General features: G+C 38.2%; 1 protein-coding gene across 6 annotated transcripts in view; it reads right to left on the reverse strand.

The window, feature by feature from the left end:
- The window catches only part of RNF24 (ring finger protein 24), a 139,368-nt gene that overhangs the window by 8,113 nt on the left and 107,698 nt on the right, over positions 1-23,557 (reverse strand). For all 6 annotated transcript variants that reach the window (XM_082359214.1, XM_082359216.1, XM_082359215.1 and 3 more), the window contains 2 exons: positions 19,974-20,016; positions 10,709-10,750 (listed from right to left, as the gene is read on the reverse strand). In XM_082359214.1, the coding sequence (XP_082215340.1) occupies positions 10,709-10,750; positions 19,974-20,016 (85 nt within the window). The remainder of the gene's footprint in view (positions 1-10,708; positions 10,751-19,973; positions 20,017-23,557) is intronic.

The following is a 23,557-nucleotide window of genomic DNA, read 5'->3' on the forward strand; positions in this document are numbered from 1 at the left end:
CTCCTCCCTGCTTGCTTCCCTGTCCATCTCCAGGGTTCCTGGTTCAACCATCACCATTTCTTGTCCAGACTGCTGACCTGCCTCCCTGTCACCTGTTTCTTAACCTATAACACGTAACCCAGTATTCTTAGGTTATGTGACAGGACACGTGGCTCTTGGTGTCCTGTGGCCAGTGCTGTGGCTGTAGGTCTTCCAACACCCTTCTCCAGAGAGCTCTCAGGGCCGTGTGTATATAGCAGACAAGATCGTCACAGGAGGAGGAGAATGGATAACTGTCTTATCAGATTTGGCATTACTGCTGAGACAGCAGGAGAGCAGGGAGGAAGGCAGGACAGATGGCTGGCCTTGGCTCGGACACCCAAGCTGTGTGACTTCTGCCATCATGATGCCTCTCAAGCTCTGTTGCTTCATCTGTAGAGTGAGGATACTACATACCCCCAACCCCCTGCCTGGGAGTGTCATCAGCTCAGGTTGGGGGCAGGCCTGAGGAGGCAGTAAGGCAGTCTACCAATACCAGTTTTTATTCACATTTAAATTTAGTGATGGGAGTACTATTTTCAAGCCTATTTTTGTTTTCTGGAGGAAGGTTAAGAACAAGCTGTGGGTAAAGATGAGAAACTAGCAGTTCCAGCCTTGGGATAATCCTTTTTGGGCTTCTGCTTCCCATCTGTAAAGGGGGAATGATGTTCCCACCTCCTACACTGTGTGAAAAGGTCCTCTGGCCTTAACCCAGCTTCCCTCCCAGCATAGCCTTCTGAAACAGGGTGAGGACTGCTGGCTCTGCCCTGTAGAGATTCAGCACTGATCCTACCAAAGGGCAAGACGTTGCTTTGATTATTTTTCCAGAATCCAAAATTAGATTTGTAGCCTTTTCAAATGGAGTTTACTATTAATGGCTATTATGTTCTTCTTAAAAAATTCTAAAACCATAGTCACCTGAAAAAAAAAAACAAGATAAGTTCTGACATGTTAAGCACTAAAGTTGACCAAAAGCCAAGGGCAATCATGAAGAGAAAAGCCTGAGATCTGACTTCTTAGAAGTTCCCTCAAGGCTCAAACTAATTTTACAAATTTACAGATCATATTTTGCAAATGAGCTTTACTTTCCAGTGTTTCAACAAGATTGTTTCTCTCATTCCTTTTTAAAAATGGAGATATATAATTCACACATCATAATATTCACCCCTGTAAAGTATACAATTCAGCAGTTTTTCATATATTCACAGAGTTGTGCAACCATCGTACTATCTAATTCCAGAACATTTTTATCACCTGCCTCCAAAAGCCTATGTCCATAAGCAGTCACCCCCCATTCCACCTTCTCCCCTGGCAACCACTAATCAACTTCCTGTCTTGATGGATTTGTTTATTCTGGTCATTTCAAAATGGAATGGAATCATGTAATGGTATCATACAACATGTGGTCTTTTGTGTCTGTCTCCTTTCACTTAGAAAGATACCTTCAAAGTTCATTCATGCTGTAGCATGAATCAATACTTCATTCATTTTTGTGGCAAAATAGTATTCCGTTATATGAATATACCACATTTATTTATCCATTCATCTGTTGATGGCCACTTGGGTTGTTTATACCTTTTGGCTATTGTGAATAATCTTGCTCTAAACATTGGTGCACAAGTATCTGTTAAGAGTTTTCATTTCTCTTGGGTATATATCTAGGAGTAGAATTTCTGGGTCATATGGTAGCTCTATGTTTAACTTTCTGAGGAACTACTAAACCGTTTTCCAAAGTGGCCAAACCATTTCACATTCTCACCAGCAGTGTATGAGGGCTCCAATTTCTCCATATCTTCAGGTTATTATTATTGTCTGTCTCTTTGATTATATCCATCCTAGATGGTATGAAGTGACATCTCATTGGGGGTTTGATTTGCATTTCCCTAATGACTAACAATGTGCTTACTGGCCATTTGTATACCTTCTTTGGAGAAACGTCTTTTCAAATTCTTTGCCCGTTTTTTAGTTGGGTAATTTTTCTTTTTATTATTGAGTTGTGAGACTTCTCTATATATACTAGACACAAATCCCTTATCAGATAGCCAACTGATTTTGACAAAGGTGCAAAAGCAGTTCAATGGCAGAAGGACAGCCTTTGCAACAAATGGTGTTGGAGCAATGGGACATCCATAGGCACCAAGCAACCAAAAAAAATTGGTAAACTGGATTTCATCAAATTTAAAAACTTCTGCTCTGCAAAAGATCCTGTTAGGATAAAAAGACTGGGACAAAGTATTTGCAGATCTTTTTATTTTGTAGGCTTTTTATTAATGAGTTGTAAGAGTTCTCTGTGTATTCTGGATACCAAACTCTTATCAGATATAAGATTTGCAAATATTTTCTCCCTGTGGTTTGTCTCTTTACTTTCTTTTTTTTTTTTCAATGTCTTTTTAAAAAAAATATTTATTTGGTTGCATCGGGTCTTAGTTGTGGCACGCGGGATCTTTCACTGTGGTGCGCGGGCTTCTCTCTCTAGTTGCGGCATGCGGGCTCCAGAGCGCACAGGCTCAGTAGTTGCAGCGTGTAGGCTCTCTAGTTGTGGCGTGTGGGCTTAGTTGCCCCGTGACATGTGGGATCTTAGTTTCCCCACCAGGGATCGAACCCACGTCCCCTGCATTGGAAGGCAAATTCTTAACCACTGGACCACCAGGGAAATCCCTGTCTCTTTACTTTCTTGATAATGTCCTTTGAAGCACAAAAGTTTTAAGTTCTGATGAAGTTCGATTTATCTAGTTTTTTCTTTGGCTGCTTGTGCTTTTAGGTGTTGTATATAGGAAATCATTGTCTAATCCAAAGCCACGAAGATATATATTTATGTTTACTTCTAAGAGTTTTGTTATTTTAGTTGTTACATTTAGGTCTTTGATTCATTTTTGAGTTCCTTTGTGTATGGTGTGAAGCAGGGCCCCAATTTCATTCTTTTTTGTGTGGTTATCTAGTTATCCCAGCACCATTTGTTGAATAGACTACTCTTTTCCTATTGGATGTCTTGGCACCCTTGTTGAAAATCAATTGACCATAAATGTATGGGTTTATTTCTGAACTCTCATTTCTATTCCATTGATCTGTATGTCTGTCCATCCCCCAGTATCACACTGTCTTAAATACTGTAGCTTTGCAGTAAGTTCTGATATTGGGAGGTGTGAATCCTCCGATCCTCTCCTTTTTTAAGACTGTGTTTGGCCATTCAGGGTCTCCTGCATTTCCATGTGAATTTTAAATTCTGCTTGTTAATTTCTACAAAAAAAAGAAAGGGCAGCTGTGATTTTGACAGGAGTTGTGTTGATTTTGTAAATATTTGGGGGAAATACTGCTATATTAACAATAGTAAGTCTTCCAAACCGTGAACAAAGGATGTCTTTCCATTCATTTAGGTCTTCTATAATATCTTTCAATGATGTTTTATAATTTTTCAGTGTACAAGTCTGAGCTTCTTTTGTTAAATTTATGCCTAGGAATCTTGTTCTTTTTGATGCTATTGTAATTGGAATTGCTTTCTTAATTTCATTTTCAGATTGTTCATTGCCACTGCCTAGAAATACAGCTGATTTTATTTATTTATTTATTTACTTTATTTATTTATTTTATTTCTGGCTGCATCGGGTCTCAGTTGCGGCACACGGGACCTTCGTTGAGGCATGTGGGATCTTTCGTTGCAGCGCGCGGGCTTCTCTCTAGCTGTGGCCTGCGGGTTTTCTCTTCTCTAGCTGTGGCACGCAGGCTCCAGGGCGCGTGGGCTCTGTAGTTTGCCGCATGCAGGCTTTCTAGTTGAGGTGTGTGAGCTCAGTAGTTGTGGCCTGGGGCTTAGTTACCCCGCGGCACGTGGGATCTTAGTTCCCTGACCAGGGATTGAACCCGCGTCCCCTGCATTGGAAGGCAAATTCTTTACCACTGGACCACCAGGGAAGTCCCTACAGCTGATTTTTGTATATTGATCTTTATCCTGGAAATTTATTGAACTCATTTATCTCGTGATTTTTGGTGGATTCTTTAGGGGTTTCTGTGTTTACAAAATCATATCTACAAATATAGCTTTACTTCTTTCTTTCCAACAGCTGATTTTTGTATATTGATCTTTATCCTGGAAATTTATTGACCTCATTTATCTCGTGATTTTTGGTGGATTCTTTAGGGGTTTCTGTGTTTACAAAATCATGTCTACAAATATAGCTTTACTTCTTTCTTTCCAATCTGGATACCTTTGATTACTTTTTCTTGCCTAACTGCTCTGCCTAGACCCCTCCAGTACAATGTTGAATAAAAGTGATAAGAGTAGGCATCCTTGTCTTGTTTCCCCTTAGGAGGAAAAGCTTTCAGCCTTTCATTAAGTATGATGTTAGTTGTGGGTTTTTCATAGAAATCTTTATCAAGTTGCAGAAGTTCCCTTCTGCTCCTAGTTTATATTGAGTATTATCATAAAAGAATGTTGAATTTTGTCAAATGCTTTTTCTGCATCTATTGAGGTGGTCATGTGTTCTCCCTACCCCTTTATTCTGTCAATAGGGGGTATTACATTGACTCATTTTCCCTTGTTGAACCAACCTTGTATTCCTGGGATAAATTCCATTTAGTTATGATATATAATCCTTTTTATATGCTGCTGAATTTGGTTTGTTAGTATTTTGTTGAGGATTTTTACAACTATATTCATAAGGAATATTGGTTTGGAGTTTTCTTTTTTTATGATGTCATTGACCAGTCTTGATATTAGGGCAATACTGGCCTCACAGAATGAGGATAGGAAACATTCCCGTCACTCTTCATTTTTTGAAATCAAAGAATAGATCCTATCAGCCCTGTCAGAAACAGGGCTAGGACATACATTTACTGATTGGTCAGTCTATAGATACTTGAGTTTATTTGTTTTACATATTATTGATGGCATCTGCAGAGAACAAAAGGAAGCCGGTTCACGGCATTTCAAAGTAATTTTTTGCAGCTTGAGGAACAGCAGAAGCTTCAAGTTTGTGGGTGCAGTAGGGGCATCATAATGTGAAGGCTCCAGACTCAGAAAGATAGGGTCACCTTCTTTCTCCACACTCAGAAGCTAGAGGACATGCCCATTTTCCTCAACTTTCTTAAACCTCAATTTTTACAAAAGCAAAATAAGGAATAATACTTACCTCACCTAAATTTTTTTAAGTGTCAGTTCCCTTGCTCCTAAGATAAATTATATGAAGAAACAGACATCTTGGTAATTTTGCCACCTTGTATACATGATTCCATTTTCTTTACACTGAGATAATACCCATAAATAAAACAAATTTCAAGGGAAAAATGGCTTTTAGTGACCATAGCATATATACTGGAAAGAAGCCTAATTTTCTAGTATTCACAGAGTGCATGATCCCTAAAATGACCAAGAAGGAAGGATTTGACAATTTTCAAGGGGTTGACATAGTCTATAAATTTACCTAAAAATGCAAGCTAGGGAGTGGAGAGTCATGTGGGGAAGACAATGTCACACAATGAAAATGACCCACAGCTCAGGGAATTTAGCCAAAATGATTTTCTTTTAAATATACAATCATTCTTTGCTGGTGGTAGTGAACACTAATATACCTTTCCTTGAATAGTTACGAGGATAATCATATCTTTTGCAAAGGCAGCATTCCCAGTTCAGACGTGTCATTTAAGGTTGGAATCTTTAAAAGCTATGAAAGCACTCTAATCATGGCTGTGCTGCTCAGGAAAGATCTGACTTTCTTATTCCAAACTGAAGTGCAGTGGGCCGTCCGTTCCATGGCCCTCATGTGTTCGTGTGCTCAGCCCTTTACTGTCCTTGCCTCACTGGCTTATGACTTTCTTTCCTGTGGGACCAGTGCTCCTTGAGGGCAGGGAGGGACTATACTTTGCCCACTCAATCTCTAGGGTCCTGTATACTGTCAGCTCCCTATACATGCTTTGGGGTTTTTTTTAAAACTATTTTTGTAAAACAATTTTTACAATTTAAACTGAGGGACGAAACTCAGTTGGGCTCTAAGTATTTATATTATAATTTAAAAATTAATTTGAGTAATGTGATTTATAAGAAGAATGATCAGTAATCCTAGAAAGACTGAGAGGGTTTACGTCTCCTCCTACATAAGAAAGGGATGTGGCAAAACTTGTACCACCAGACCCCCTCCTCACTGGACCAAAGGGAAGGGAATGAGCTTGTGGAGAGGTGAGGAGAAGGAAAAGATGTTCCTAACTTCATTTTACACAGGGGGGCAACTCCAATGGGGTTACCTTCCTACAGTCTCTTCTTGTGGAAAGTAGGGTAGAGCAGGGCCATAGCATGTCTGCCACATGACTCCTCACCCACTCTCTGCCTGATCCAGGAAAACTGACCTAAAGATGACTTTTCCTGTCCTTGTGTAGCTAGGATCCCACCTGCTGCTGAGATGCAGGAGGGAGCAGGTTCTCCTTTCCTTTCTGTATGTATAGGCAATATCACCCTGACAGAAGAGGGGATGGACCCAAACATGTTCAAATTTAGAAGCTATATGGATGGCTGTATCACTGTACTGTACTGTAGACGTGGGCTCAGGGTTCTGATTGGCCCACATGGCCACAGCAGGTGGATGAGGCCTTCTCTGGGAGAGTGGCAGGATAGAAAGAATACAGTACAGAAAAAATATTTGAAGAAATAATGGCTGAAAACTTCCCAAGCTTGGCGAAAGACAAACCTACATATTTGTGAAGCTGAGTAAACCCCAAACAGGAAAAATCCAAAGAAATACATGCTGAGACATATCATAATCAAATTGCTGAAAACTAAAGACACAGAAAAAAATCTTGAAAGCAGCCAGAGAAAAATGACACATTATGGATAGGAGATCGATGATTCAAATGACTATGAATTTCTCATCAGAAACCATGGAGGTCAGAAGGAAGTGGCACAACATTTTAAAAGTGCTGAAGGAAAAGAAATAACCCAGGAATAAAGGTGAAATAAAGACATTCTCAGATGAAGGCAAACTAATAGAATTCATAGCCAGCAGATCTGCTCTAAAAGAATTGCTAAAGGAGGTTCATCACATAGAGGGAAAATGACATAAGAAGGAAACTTGGAACATTGGGAATTAAGAGCAAAGAAACGGTAAATATCCGGATAAATATAACAAACTATTCGTCCCCTCCTGAATTCTTTAAAATATATCTGATGGTTAAAAGTAAAAAGTGTAACATTGTCTGATGCCATTTTTAATGTATAAAGGTGTAATATGACACTTACTGTATAAAGGAGTAAAAGTAAAGGGATCTATATGGTGATAAGGTTTCTACATTACAAATGAAGTGCTAAAAAATTGATTCTAGGTATTTATTTTGTAATCCCTAAGTAACCACTAGAAAATTATACAAAAAGATAAAATCACAATAGATAAAATACTAAAAATGTTCAAATAACACAAAAGAAGGTAGGAGGAAACAGAGGAATAAGAAAGAGGGGAAAAGCGGAAGATAAATAGTAAAAGAGTAGACCTAATTTCAAACACATCAATAATTGCATTGAACATAAATGGTCTAAACACATCAATTAAAAGACAGGTTGGCAGGGTGGATTAAAAAACATGACCTAACTATATGCTGTCTATAAAAACACTCACTTCAAATATAAAGACATAATGTGTTTACGGATTAGAAAACTCAACATGGTAAAGATATCAATTTTCCCCTGATTTATATATTTAATGCAATACTAATCAAGATCCCAGCAGGATTTTTGTTGTTGTTGTTTATGTGTGTACAGATAGACAAGCTGCTGTTAAAATTTACATGGAAGAGCAAAGGAACCAGACTAGCTAAAACAGTTTTGGAAAAGAAGAATAAAGTTGGAGGAATCATATTGCCTGATTTTAAGACTTGCTATAAAAATACAGTAATCAAGACTGTGGTATTGGTGAAGGGACACAGGCACAGAAATCAATGGAACAGAATAGAGAATCCAGAAATAGACTCACAAAAAATGGCCATTTGATTTTTGATAAAGGTGCAAAAGAAATTTAGTGGAGAAAGCAACCATTCACCATAACCAGAGCTGGGGACACTGGTGAACAAATCAAAGACTAAATGCAAATGACAAGCAGATCACAGACTAATGTCAAGGCTCTCAGGCTTCTCTTAAAAAAAAAAACCAGATCTGGCAGTAGTTGGCAATAGCCTATATTCCTCTATGGTAACAATTAGCTAGAGCTGAGTGCTGACAACTTCTTTAACACAGGACCTTGCATGCCCCAGTGTGTCACAGCTTCCATGGCACCTTTCTGTTTCTCTTGATACCAAGACTCCATTAGATGTAATTTATTTATTTATTTTTGTTTTGTTTTTTTTTAACATTTGGCCGCACCACGCGGCATGTGGGATCATCCACAGACTCAAACGAACACAGACCGTGTAATACTGTAGTATTCACTATTGAAAAAAATCTGCGTATAAGTGGACCCGTGCAGTTCAAACCCATGTTGTTCAAGGGTCAACTGTACTTTTTAGATTTTTTTTGCCACATGGCTTGTGGGATCTTAGTTCCCTGATCAGGGATTGAACCCGGGCCCTCGGCAGTGACAGCATGGAGTCCTAACCACTGGACCTCCAGGGAATTCCTCAACTGTATTTTTAAAATAATATATTAACTTACTTTCCTTCTTTAAAATTAAGAACATTATATATAAAATTAACATCCCTTTTGACCAACTTCCCCTAATCTTTTCCCTCTTCTCTCCTCCTCTGTGTGATCATTATGCATCCTTTTCAAACACTATGCAGTATGCATATAAATCCATGAAAAATGTGTTTATCTTAGTTTACATACATGATATAAACATTTATATCATTTTGCAACTTGCTTTTTCAAGATCCCGTTAGAGATCTATCTAGGTTGACGTGTTTATAGATGGAGCGTGTTCCTTAATTTTGCCTGCCGTAAAGTACCTCACTGTATGAATCACTGTATCAGGTTTCCTTCTTTTTCTCCCTCCCTCCCTCTCTTGATGGATAATCTTCCAGTGTATCATGTTTTATTTATTTGTTACACTACTGGTGGACATTTAGCTTGTCTCCGATTTTCCACTATTATAATTATTCACTAATAACATTATTCATATTGAAATTCCATGTGCTTACACAGGAACAAGCTATATATCACTGTATAATTAGGCTACAGGAATGCACACACACAAGGAAGTTTGACAAAATAGTTTCAACACAAAGAAGTGCATCCAAAAAGGACCAAACTGTGAAAAGTACATGACTGGCCTGTGGAAACAAGTTGTAGAGCAAGGTTAGGTTTTCTTAGGTACAGCAGAACTGGAATTAGTGGGTGCAGTTGGGATACTAACTCTGATATGTAATGATGCAACACAATTCACTTATTCAGGGTAAAGATTCTAAACTAATGGGTCAGACGAATAAGGAAGACTTCTATTCCTGACAAACATGGTTATTCAGTATTGTTAATGTATGTCAGAATTTGATCTTTTCATTTATGGTCATCAAAAAGACTCCAAACAGAAGAGGATCACTTTCTATTACTGTTTTGGGAAAAAATTTTAAATCAAACAGTATTTGATGCTTGAGTTTAATCCAAGGTTAGTTCTGAAATGCTGTACCATATCAACTCTTTGATAAAAAATATGCAGAAAGAGCAAAGGAGGGACTTCCCTGGTGGCACAGTGGTTAAGACTCTGAGCTCCCAATGCAGGGGGCTTGGGTTTGATCCCTGGTCAGGGAACTAGAGCTCACATGCATGCCGCAACTAAGGAGCCTGCCTGCCGCAACTAAGACCCAGTGCAACCAAATAAATAAATAAATAAATATTTTTAAAAAAGAGCAAAGGAGCAGTAGATGATTTCAAAGTGTTCAACAATAATATAAATCATTATTTTTTTATTATTATTCAAATAATTTCACAAATTAACTCTCTTTGAATAGACTGGTAATGTAGCTTCACCACAGTTATGCTATATAAAACATAGATATTACAATGTGTAGCTTTTCAAGTCCTTGCTTTAAACACCAATTAAAAAACTCAGAAAGGGTGGAAGAGAAAGGGCCCTAAAATTAAAAATAAAAACTCTGAACATCTGAAATCAGTGGCAAGACAAGGAATAAAATAAACAAGAATTACTACAGACTATGTGTCTTAAGGTGCATAGCAGGATACCCACACACTTCTGTATTTAGCTTAGAAAGCATAACAATATAGTGAACACCCCAACCACACAACCTCATCACTAGACAAGTCCAAGAGTTCATATCTCTCCCTATATGTTCTTCCCTATTCCATCCCTCTGTCTCACCTCCCCAAACCCCCACCTTCATGAAGTAATCACTGCCTTGTTTGTGCCATTGGTAAGAAAGGACTTCTGGGAACATTTTCAAGAGTGAAATTAGTGCAAATTCATCTTGAGTAGAAAAACTTGTTTATATCTATCTCCTACTAGTATAGCATGGACAGCAAGCAGCATCCCTGCTGCTATGAAATCTTACACTGGCACCATCCCTATTAAAAATGAGTTATTTTACACTTTTATAAGTCTTCACAAAATTGATTTTTATGTGACCTGACCATCAAATATTCTATTAAGCTGATCAAAATAAGCCCAATTTTTTTCAGCTTCTGAAAATAAAGATGTTTAAGCATACCACAGCATACCACTTCTGTTAGAATATACTCAAGAACAGATTAAAATACTTATAGGTAACTTACCTCATGTAAATTCAGTTCTTTTACTTTTTCTTTTAATATAACCTGTAAGACAAAAAAAGTATGCTTTTATGCCCATTTAAATCTGTAATTTAAAAGATTTCTCATAATTCTTACAAATATTTTTCTTTTCTGTATATAGCTCATTTCACCTCATATTCAGTATTAGAGAGAATCTCTTACAGTTTGAGATAGAACATTTTAGCAACATTCTTTTAACTTGAGCAATGGTGCAGTATTCTCCTGAAAAGCAATTTTAAAATCTCTTTGAGAATAGATTAAATTTCGGGAGAAGAAATTAACACATGCCTATCTGAAGTATGTGCTAATATGGGGGGAAAGTAAATGAGACTGCTTGCCTCATGATTTGGTAAAACACAGTATTGACTCATGGGACAAACTGGTAATTTATAAAAGACTGAAAAGTAAGGTCAATCTTAATTTTGGAAGCTTTGCTTATTATTATACATCACTATTCTCAGAAAACTTTAGCTCTATCCAGAATTATGTAAATGGGTTTAAAACTCATCCAGGTGCTGTCCCTAACCTGACTTTGTGGTGACTGGATATCAGTTAAAAAGAATGCAAAATGACAAGAGGGCAGATGACTATTTAAAAAGAACATCTCTAAACAAATAGGACCTAATCAAGCTTAAAAGCTTCTGCACAGCAAAGGAAACCATAAACAAAATGAAAAGACAACTTAAGGGCTGGGAGAAAATATTTGCAAATGATGCCATTGACAAGGGCTTAATTTCCAAATATACAAACAACTCATACACTCAATAACAAAAAACAAACAACCCAATTGAAATATGGGCAGCAGACCTAAATAGACAGTTCTCCAAAGAAGACATACAGATGGCCAACAGGCATATGAAAAGATGCTCAACATCACTAATTATCAGAGAAATGAAAATCAAAACTACAATGAGGTATCACCTCCCACCAGTCAGAATGGTCATCATTAAAAAGTCTACAGATAACAAATGCTGGCGAGGGTGTGGAGAAAAGGGAACCCTCCTACGCTGTTGGTGGGAATGTAAGTTGGTGCAGCCACTATGGAAAACAGTGTGGAGGTTCCTCAAAAAACAATTTGAGACAAAAAGATTCATTCCTTTAGAAAACTAAGGCTGGAGAGAAGATGGCAGAAGAGTAAGACGCGGAGATCACCTTCCTCCCCACAGATACATCAGAAATACATCTACACGTGGAACTGCTCCTATAGAACACCCACTGAACACTGGCAGAAGACCTCAGACCTCCCAAAAGGCAATAAACTCCCCACGTACCTGGGTAGGGCAAAAGAAAAAACAAAAAACAGAGACAAAAGAATAGGGATGGGACCTGCGCCAGTGGGAGGGAGCTGTGAAGGAGGAAAGGTTTCCACACACTAGGAAGCCCCTTCGCGGGCAGAGACTGCGGGTGGCGGAGGGGGGAAGCTTCGGAGCCACGGAGGAGAGCACAGCAACAGGGGCGTGGAGGACAAAGCGGAGAGATTCCCGCACGGAGGATCGGTGCCGACCAGCACTCACCAGCCCGAGAGGCTTGTCTGCTCACCCACCGGGACGGGCGGGGGCTGGGAGCTGAGGCTCCGGCTTCGGTCGTCTGGATCGCAGGGAGAGGACTGGGGTTGGCTGTGTGAACACAGCCTGAAGGGGTTAGTGCACCACAGCTAGCCAGGAGGGAGTGCGGGAAAAGGTCTGGAGCTGCCTAAGAGGCAAGAGACTTTTTCTTCCCTCTTTGTTTCCTGGTGCAAGAGGAGAGGGGATTAAGAGCGCTGCTTAAAGGAGCTCCAGAGACGGGCACGAGCCGTGGCTATCAGCGCGGACCCCAGAGACGGGCATGAGATGCTAAGGCTGTTGCTGCCGCCACCAAAAAGCCTGGGTACGAGCACAGGTCACTATCCACATCGCCCCTCCTGGGAGCCTGTGCAGCCCGCCACTGCCAGGGTGCAGTGATCCAGGGACAACTTCCCCAGGAGAACGCACGGGCGCGCCTCAGGCTGCTGCAACGTCACGCCGGCCTCTGCCGCTGCAGGCTCGCCCCGCATCCGTACGCCTCCCTCCTCCCGGCCTGAGTTAGCCAGAGCCCCCGAATCAGCTGCTCCTTTAACCCCGTCCAGTCTGAGCGAAGAACAGACGCCCTCAGGCGACCTACATGCAGAGGTGGGTCCAAATCCAAAGCTGAACCCCGGGAGCTGTGCGAACAAAGAAGAGAAAGGGAAATTTCTCCCAGCAGCCTCAGAAGCAGCGGATTAAAGCTCCGCAATCAACTTGATGTACGCTGCATCTGTGGAATACCTGAATAGACAACGAATCATCCCAAATAGAGGAGGTGGACTTTGGGAGCAAGATATATTATTTTTTCCCCTTTTCCTCTTTTTGTGAGGGTGTATGTGTATGCTTCTGTGTGAGATTTTGTCTGTATAGCTTTGCTTTCACCATTTGTCCTAGGGCTCTGTCCATCCGTTTTTTTTTTTTTTACTTAAAAAAATTTTTTTTTCTTAATAATTATTTTTTATTTTAATAACTTTATTTTATTTTATCTTACTTTATTTTATTTTATTTTATCCTCTTTCTTTCTATTTTATCTCCCTTTTATTCTGAGCCGTGTGGATGAAAGACTCTTGGTGCTCCAGCCAGGCATCAGGGCTGTGCCTCTGAGGTGGGAGAGCCAACTTCAGGACACTGGTCCACAAGACACCTCCCAGCTCCACGTAATACCAAACGGCGAAAATCTCCCAGAGATCTCCATCTCAACACCAAGACCCAGCTTCACTCAATGACCAGCAAGCTACAGTGCTGGACACCCTATGCCAAACAACTAGCAAGACAGGAACACAGCCCCATCCATTAGCAGAGAGGCTGCCTAAAATCATAATTAGGCCACAGACACCCCAAAACACACCACCAGACGTGGACCTGCCCACCAGAAAGACAAGATCCAGCCTCATCCACCAGAACATAGGCACTAGTCTCCTCCACCAGGAAGCCTACACAATCCACTGAAACAACCTTAGCCACTGGGGACAGACACCAAAAACAACGGGAACTACGAACCTGCAGCCTGCGAAAAGAAGACCCCAAACACAGTAAGATAAGCAAAATGAGAAGACAGAAAAACACACAGCAGATGAAGGAGCAGGGTCAAAACCCACCAGACCTAACAAATGAAGAGGAAATAGGCAGTCTACCTGAAAAAGAATTCAGAATAATGATAGTAAAGATGATCCAAAATCTTGGAAATAGAATAGACAAAATGCAAGAAACATTTAACAAGGACCTAGAAGAACTAAAGAGTAAACAAGCAATGATGAACAACACAATAAATGAAATTAAAAATACTCTAGAAGGGATCAATAGCAGAATAACTGAGGCAGAAGAACGGATAAGTGACCTGGAAGATAAAATAGTGGAAATAACTACTGCAGAACAGAATAAAGAAAAAAGAATGAAAAGAACTGAGGACAGTCTCAGAGACCCCTGGGAAACATTAAACACACCAACATTCGAATTATAGGGGTCCCAGAAGAAGAAGAGAAAAAGAAAGGGACTGAGAAAATATTTGAGGAGATTATAGTTGAAAACTTCCCTAATATGGGAAAGGAAATAGTTAATCAAGTCCAGGAAGCACAGAGAGTCCCATACAGGATAAATCCAAGGAGAAACACGCCAAGACACATACTAATCAAACTATCAAAAATTAAATATAAAGAAAACATATTGAAAGCAGCAAGGGAAAAACAACAAAAAACACAAAAGGGAATCCCCATAAGGTTAACAGCTGATCTTTCAGCAGAAACTCTGCAAGCCAGAAGCGAGTGGCAGGACATATTTAAAGTGATGAAGGAGAAAAACCTCCAACCAAGATTACTCTACACAGCAAGGATCTCATTCAGATTTGATGGAGAAATTAAAACCTTTACAGACAAGCAAAAGCTGAGAGAGTTCAGCACCACCAAACCAGCTGTACAACAAATGCTACAGGAACTTCTCTAGGCAATAAACACAAGAGAAGAAAAACACCTACAATAACAAACCCAAAACATTTAAGAAAATGGGAATAGGAACATACATATTGATAATTACCTAAAATGTAAATGGATTAAATGCTCCCACCAAAAGACACAGACTGCCTGAATGGATACAAAAACAAGACCCGTATATATGCTGTCTACAAGAGACCCACTTCAGACCTAGGGACACATACAGACTGAAAGTGAGGGGATGGAAAAAGATATTCCATGCAAATGGATATCAAAAGAAAGCTGGAGTAGCAGTTCTCATATCAGACAAAATAGACTTTAAAATAAGGACTATTACAAGAGACAAAGAAGGACACTACATAATGATCAAGGGATTGATCCAAGAAGAAGCTATAACAATTGTAAATATTTATGCACCCAACATAGGAGCACCTCAATACATAAGGCAAATACTAACAGCCATAAAAGGGGAAATTGACAGCAACACAATCATAGTAGGGGACTTTAACACCCCACTTTCACCAATGGACAGATCATCCAAAATGAAAATAAATAAGGAAACACAAGCTTTAAATGATACATTAAACAAGATGGACTTAATTGATATTTATAGGACATTCCACCCCAAGACAACAGAATACACATTTTTCTCAAGTGCTAATGGAACATTCTCCAGGATAGATCATATCTTGGGTCACAAATCAAGCCTTGGTAAATTTAAGAAAATTGAAATCGTATCAAGTATCTTTTCTGACCACAATGCTATGAGACTAGATATCAATTACAGGAAAAGATCTGTAAAAAATACAAACACATGGAGGCTAAACAATACACTACTTAATAACGAAGTGATCACTGAAGAAATCAAAGGGGAAATCAAAAAACCTAGAAACAAATGACAATGGAGACACGACGACCCAAAACCTATGGGATGCAGCAAAAGCAGTTCTAAAAGGGAAGTTTATAGCAATACAATCCTACGTTATGAAACAGGAAACATCTCAAATAAAGAACGTAACCTTGCACCTAAAGCAATTAGAGAAAGAAGAACAAAAAAACACCAAAGTTAGCAGAAGGAAAGAAATCATAAAGATCAGATCAGAAATAAATGAAAAAGAAGTGAAGGAAATGATAGCAAAGATCAATAAAACTAAAAGCTGGTTCTTTGAGAAGATAAAATTGATAAACCATTAGCCAGACTCATCAAGAAAAAGAGGGAGAGGACAAATCAATAAAACTAGAAATGAAAAAGGAGAAGTTACAACAGACACCGCAGAAATACAAAGCATCCTAATTGACTACTACAAGCAACTCTATGCCAATAAAATGGACAACCTGGAAGAAATGGACAAATTCTTAGAAATGCACAACCTGCCGAGACTGAACCAGGAAGAAATAGAAAATATGAACAGACCAATCACAAGCACTGAAATTGAAACTGTGATTAAAAATCTTCCAACAAACAAAAGCCCAGGACCAAATGGCTTCACAGGCGAATTCTATCAAACATTTAGAGAGGAGCTAACACCTATCCTTCTCAAACTCTTCCAAAATATTGCAGAGGGAGGAACACTCTCCACCTCATTCTATGAGGCCACCATCACCCTGATACCAAAACCAGACAAAGATGTCACAAAGAAAGAAAACTACAAGCCAATATCACTGATGAACATAGATGCAAAAATCCTCAACAAAATACTAGCAAACAGAATCCAACAGCACATTAAAAGGATCATACACCATGATCAAGTGGGGTTTATTCCAGGAATGCAAGAATTCTTCAATATACGCAAATCAATCAACGTGATACACCATATTAACAAATTGAAGGAGAAAAACCATATGATCATCTCAATAGATGCAGAGAAAGCTTTCGACAAAATTCAACACCCATTTATGATAAAAGCCCTGCAGAAAGTAGGCATAGAAGGAACTTTCCTCAACATAATAAAGGCCATATATGACAAACCCACAGCCAGCATCGTCCTCAACGGTGAAAAACTGAAACCATTTCCACTAAGATCAGGAACAATACAAGGATGTCCACTCTCACCACTATTATTCAACATAGTTTGGGAAGTTTTAGCCACAGCAATCAGAGAAGAAAAAGAAATAAAAGGAATCCAAATCGGAAAAGAAGAAGTAAAGCTGTCACTGTTTGCAGATGACATGATACTAGACATAGAGAATCCTAAAGATGCTACCAGAAAACTACTAGAGCTAATCAATGAATTTGGTAAAGTAGCAGGATACAAAATTAATGCACAGAAATCTCTTGCATTCCTATACACTAATGATGAAAACTCTGAAAGTGAAATTAAGAAAACACTCCCATTTACCATTGCAGCAAAAAGAATAAAATATCTAGGAATAAACCTACCTAAGGAGACAAAAGACCTGTATGCAGAAAATTATAAGACACTGATGAAAGAAATTAAAGATGATACAAGTAGATGGAGAGATATACCGTGTTCTTGGATTGGAAGAATCAACCTTGTGAAAATGACTCTACTACCCAAAGCAACTAGAGATTCAATGCAATCCCTATCAGACTACCACTGGCATTCTTCACAGAACTAGAACAAAAAATTTCACAATTTGTATGGAAACACAAAAGACCCCAAATAGCCAAAGCAATCTTGAGAACGAAAAATGGAGCTGGAGGAATCAGGCTCCCTGACTTCAGACTATACTACAAAGCTACAGTAATCAAGACAGTATGGTACTGGCACAAAAACAGAAATATAGATCAATGGAACAGGATAGAAAGCCCAGAGATAAACCCATGCACATATGGTCACCTTATCTTTGATAAAGGAGGCAAGCATATTCAGTGGAGAAAAGACAGCCTCTTCAATAAGTGGTGCTGGGAAAACTGGACAGCTATATGTAAAAGAATGAAATTAGAACACTCCCTAACACCATACACAAAAATAAACTCAAAATGGATTAAAGACCTAAATGTAAGGCCAGACACTATCAAACTCTTAGAGGAAAACATAGGCAGAACACTCTATGACATAAATCACAGCAAGATCCTTTTTGACCCAGCTCCTAGAGAAATGGAAATAAAAACAAAAATAAATAAATGGGACCTAATGAAACTTAAAAGCTTTTGCACAGCAAAGGAAACCATAAACAAGACGAAAAGACAACCCTCAGAATGGGAGAAAATATTTGCAAATGAAGCAACTGACAAAGGATTAATCTCCAAGATTTACAAGCAGCTCATGCAGCTCAATATCAAATAAACAAACAACCCAATCCAAAAATGGGCAGAAGACCTAAATAGACATTTCTCCAAAGAAGATATACAGATTGTCAACAAACACATGAAAGAATCCTCAATATCACTAATCATTAGCGAAATGCAAATCAAAACTACAATGAGATATCATCTCACACCGGTCAGAATGGCCATCATCAAAAAATCTAGAAACAATAAATGCTGGAGAGGGTGTGGAGAAAAGGGAACACTCTCGCACTGTTGGTGGGAATGTAAATTGATACAGCCACTATGGAGAACAGTATGGAGGATCCTCAAAAAACTAAAAATAGAACTACCATACGACCAAACAATCCCAGTACTGGGCATATACCCTGAGAAAACCATAATTCAAAAAGAGTCATGTACCACAATGTTCATTGCAGCTCTATTTACAATAGCCAGGACATGGAAGCAACCTAAGTGTCCATCGACAGATGAATGGATAAAGAAGGTGTGGCACATATATACAATGGAATATTACTCAGCTATAAAAAGAAACGAAATTGAGTTATTTGTAGTGAGGTGGATGGAGTTAGAGTGTGTCATACAGAGTGAAGTAAGTCAGAAAGAAAAACAAATACACTATGCTAACACATATATATGGAATCTAAGGGAAAAAAAAAAAGGTCATGAAGAACCTAGTGGTAAGACGGGAATAAAGACACAGACCTACTAGAGAATGGACTTGAGGATATGGGGAGGGAGAAGGGTAAGCTGTGACAAAGTGAGAGAGTGGCATGGACATATATACACTACCAAACGTAAAATAGATAGCTAGTGGGAAGCAGCCGCATAGCACAGGGAGATCAGCTCGGTGCTTTGTGATCACCTAGAGGGGTGGGATAGGGAGGGTGGGAGGGAGGGAGATGCAAGAGGGAAGAGATATGGGAACATATGTGTATGTATAACTGATTCACTTTGTTATAAAGCAGAAACTAACACACCATTGTAAAGCAATTATACTCCAATAAAGATGTTAAAAAAAAAAAGAAAACTAAGACATTCATATCTGTATATGAATCCCACACGAGACCCATGTGTGGTTACCTATGGACATCAGTGTGGACATCTAAGGAACTCGCCAATGAGCTCAGATTTCAAAGAGACATGGACAAAAAGGTATGTAATCCTAAAATGACGACATGGTCTGTAACATCAGTGTTAGCAAGATTAAAGACCCAAATAAACTGAAGCTTGTCCCCCCCCACCTCTCCCCCCCTCCCAAATTGCTATGGACGACAAAAATAATTTCACGCTTGGGGTCAAAAGAAAATTAAGGAACACCTAGGCCCACTGTTTGGTGTCAGTGGTAAAACATTAATGGATGACACATGGAAGAAAAAACAAATTTTACTGGCCTTCAAGAAAAGCGAAATTTATTACCTTAAAGAACATATCAGCAAAGGGATAGTACAAAGGGCTAGGAGTTAATAGCAATGACTGAAGTATCTGGACTTCCAGTGGTGTGACGTGAACTAACATTTAAAGTACAAAGGGGAGGAGATGAGATCAGTATAATACAGCTGGTTACCTCTGAGGAACTAGTATGTCTTCTAATGAAGAAGGTAAAAATTTCATTTAATGGAATCTCTGAACTCCATTAGGATAATAGTAACTTTAAGGATTTTAAGCTACAGCATTTCCCTTTACCAAAATGTTGGCCAAAGTTCCCTGTTAAGTTATATTATTTTATCATTTGAACTTTCTATAACTTCAAGTAATACTTAAGAGAAGCCACCACAATAAGCTCAGGCACTGCAACGAGGAGTAGCCCCCACTCGCCGCAACTAGAGAAAGCCCGCGTACAGCAACGAAGACCCAACACAGACAAAAAAAAAAAAAAAAAAAAAAAAAGAGCACTTAAAGTGAAGTATTTTGTAGGGCAAATTGGCAAGCAAAATGCTAAAATGAACACAAGTAAATCTAGTCCCAGTTTAAAATATGAGTGGAAACCTGAGGTCGCATTTTTTTGGTGAAAAACATGATCAAAGCCAATCTTAAGTAAATCTCACCTGTTTGTAGGCATAAAATTCTTTGTGTGCTTGATGTCTCAGCCTGAAAGACAGAAATGAGAAATGCAATACTGAGATTTCCGTATAAGAATTTGACAAAAATTTTAAAACTGCATTTTTTTGGTATTAATTTATATCATTTATGGTTTAAAATCCAGAATCTTTATTCTAGAATACACTCAAATGACACATCTGTTACCATGTTATGAGAAAGTGACCAGTGAACCATAGAATGTTATCCAAATATATAAGTTCAAGTGAAATCTCATTAAAACAAAATCTCAAATATTTTAATGAAGGCTCATTCTTTTATATTGACAATAGTCCACTTATTTCAATAATATTTAATATATCACACTTTTCTTAATTAAAAAATTGAAGTATCAATATAATATACATCTAATAATGTGCAAAAGCCTCAAGAATACAGATAAGTATTAAAAAAAATTATACACACCACTGTAACTATCACCCAGATCAATACATAGAACATTTCCAGCATCCCTGAAATGACTCTTCCCAATCAATATTCATCCCTAAAACTATCCTAATTTTTATCATTGTAGATTATGCTTGTTTTTGAACTTCACATAAATGGATCATTTGGTATATACTCTCCTGTGTTGGCTTCTTTCAGTCAACAATTACTTGTGAAATTCATCCATGTTGTTGCAGTGATTATATTTTTGACTGACATATAGTGTTCCATTTTACAAATGAATATAAAACTATTTATCCATTCCACTGTTGACAAATATTTAGGTTACTTCTAGTTTGGGGCAATTATGAATCAAGCTGCTATACAAATTCTTCTACATGTCTTTTAGTGGACATATAGACTCATTTCTGTTGAGTGTGTATCTAGGGGTAGAATTGCTGGTCCAAAGTGCTTGTACAAATTTTACTCCTATGGGTAGTGCATGAAAGTTCTAGTTGTTCCACATCTTTGCCACAGCTTGGTAGGGTCAGTTTAAAAATTTTTAGCCAATCTGGGGGGTGTTCAGTGGTATCTCATTTTGGTTTTAATTTTGCATTTCGCAAATGATGTTTAGGACCCTTTCATATGCTTATTGCCTGTTTGGATATTTTCTTTTACGAAATGCCTGTTCAAGTCTTTTGTCCATTTAAGAAAATGAGTTGACTATATTTTTCTTATTGATTTGTAGGAGCTCTTTAAATATTTTAGATGCAAGTCCTCTGTTGGGTACTGCAATACTCTATGGCTTGCCTTTTCATTCTCTTAATGTTATCTTTTGATGAACAAAAGCTTTTAATTTAAATTAAGTCCAGTTTATCAACTCTTCCCAATAATGTCAGTTCTTTTTGTGTCCAGTTAAAGAAATCTTTGCCGACCCCCAGATAATGAAGATAATCTCATGTGTATCATGAAAATAATTTGTTATTTTACCTATCACATTTAGGTCTATGATCCATCTGAAATTAGTCTTTATGTATGATGTGAGGTAGAGGTCAATGTTCTTTTTATCCACATGCAGATTTTCATTTGACTCCTTTATTGAAGAGACACTTCTTTCCCCACTGTGTTGCAATGGCACATCTGCTGTAAGTGAGACCAATATGTGGTTCTGTTTCTAGAGTTTCTGTTTTATCCCACTGGTTTATCTGCCCATCCTTGTATACTGGGTTGAATCGTGTCCCCTCAAAATTAATGTCAAACTGCTACGTCAGAATGTAACCTTGTTTGGAAATAGCATCTTTGCAGACTATTTATTAGTTAAAATGAGGTCACATTAGGATTAGGGTAGACCATAAATCCAATATGACTGTTGTCCTTAGAAGAAGAGGAGAGGATATACAGAGACACAGGGAAGAAGGCCAGGTGAAGACAGAGGCAGAGACTGAAGTGATGCAGCTACAAGCCAAAAAATATCAAGGATTGCTGACAACCTCTAAGAAGAGGCAAGGAAGGATCCTCCCCTAGATAGCCTTCAGAGGCAGCATGGCCCTGCCAACACCTTAATTTCGAACTTCTAGCTTCCAGAACTGTGAGAGATTAATAAATTTCTGTTGTTTTAAGCCATCCAGCTTGTGGTACTTTGTTACAGCAACCCCGGGAAACTAATGCATTTTGTGTCAATACCATGCCAGTTTAAAAAAAACACAAAAAACCTTTTATTTTGAAATAATCTTAATAGGAAAGTTGCAAAAAATATCAGAGTTCATATATACTTCTCTCCCCAGTTTTCCAGCATTCACATCTTACATAACCATAGAACAATGATCAAAAGCAGGAAATTAACACTAATGTTTTGATATTAATACTCGTATAGTATTCACCAAACAGACTTTATTTGCATTTCACCAGTTTTTTCACTAATGTTCTTTTCCTATCTTGTGATCCAATCCAGGACCCCAGCTTGCATCTAGTTGTGTCTCCTTAGTTTCTTCAAATCTGTGACAGTTTCTTAGTTCTTCCTTGTTTTTCAGTATTTTGACATATCAACCATGATCACTTGGTTATGGCAATGTCTACTGGGTCTCTCCACTGTAAAGTTACTATTTTCTCCTTTGCAACTGGTCAGTATCTTGGGGGAGAGACATTGAAACTATGAAAATATCCTATTTTTTTCTCAAGCTTTTGCCCACTGATTTTAGCATCCATCTTGCTTGCAACAATTCTGCAGTGTTTGCCTGGTGGTGGTTTTGTAGTTCCCTAATTCCTTGTACACTAACTGGGATTCTTCAGTAAGGAAGAGATGCCCCTTCTCCTTCATTTATTTATATCAGCATGGACTCATGGATATTTGTGTTAGTCTATGGGTTATAATTTAATATGATCATTATTTATTTTGTTGCTCAAATTGATTTAGGCTTTTAGGCCCTCCTTCAGGTTGGTTCTTATGTCCTTTCAACGTGCCCTCATCCTTTCTCATGCATTTCCTAGCTCACTGGCACCAAAAGATGTTACAAGCTCATCTTGTATTTTCCATGCTCCACTTGTGGAATTAACCACTTCTTTCAAAGAGCCTTGGTTCCTTCTATTGGAGAATAATATTTAGAAACCAAGATCTGGGTGCTAGGTGAATAGTACTCTGTTTTAAGTACTGGAGTTTTGTAAAAAGTCTTGGGGTCTGGTAGTATAGGTTCTTAAGCTTTGTTCTTAACTACTTTGGCTATTCGTGGTCCTTTGCATTTCCATATAAATTTCATGAGCTTATCAATTTCCACAAAAAAATCTGTTGGCACTTTGACTGAGACTGTGTTTAATTTATAGATCAATTGGGGGAAGAACTGACATCTTTGCAAGATTGAGTTTCCAACCTATGAATATAGCATACTCTATTTATTAGATCTTCTTTCTCTGTACACATTTCTATGTAGAACACTTATATATCCTTCATTAAATTTATTCCTAGGTATTTGGTAATTTTTGATCTACTATAAATGGTATTTAAAATTTTTTTATGTTCTAATTCTTTGTTACTACTACATAGAAAAAAATTCAATTTTTGAATATTGATCCTGTATCTAGTGACTTTAAGTTCACTTATTAATTCTAAACAGCTTATCTGCAGAATCTTTTGGATTTTTAAAATACACAATTATTTTGTCTGCAAATAATA

This window comes from Balaenoptera borealis, assembly GCF_965194805.1.
Source record: "Balaenoptera borealis genome assembly, chromosome: 16".
NCBI classification, from domain to species: Eukaryota; Metazoa; Chordata; class Mammalia; order Artiodactyla; family Balaenopteridae; genus Balaenoptera; species Balaenoptera borealis.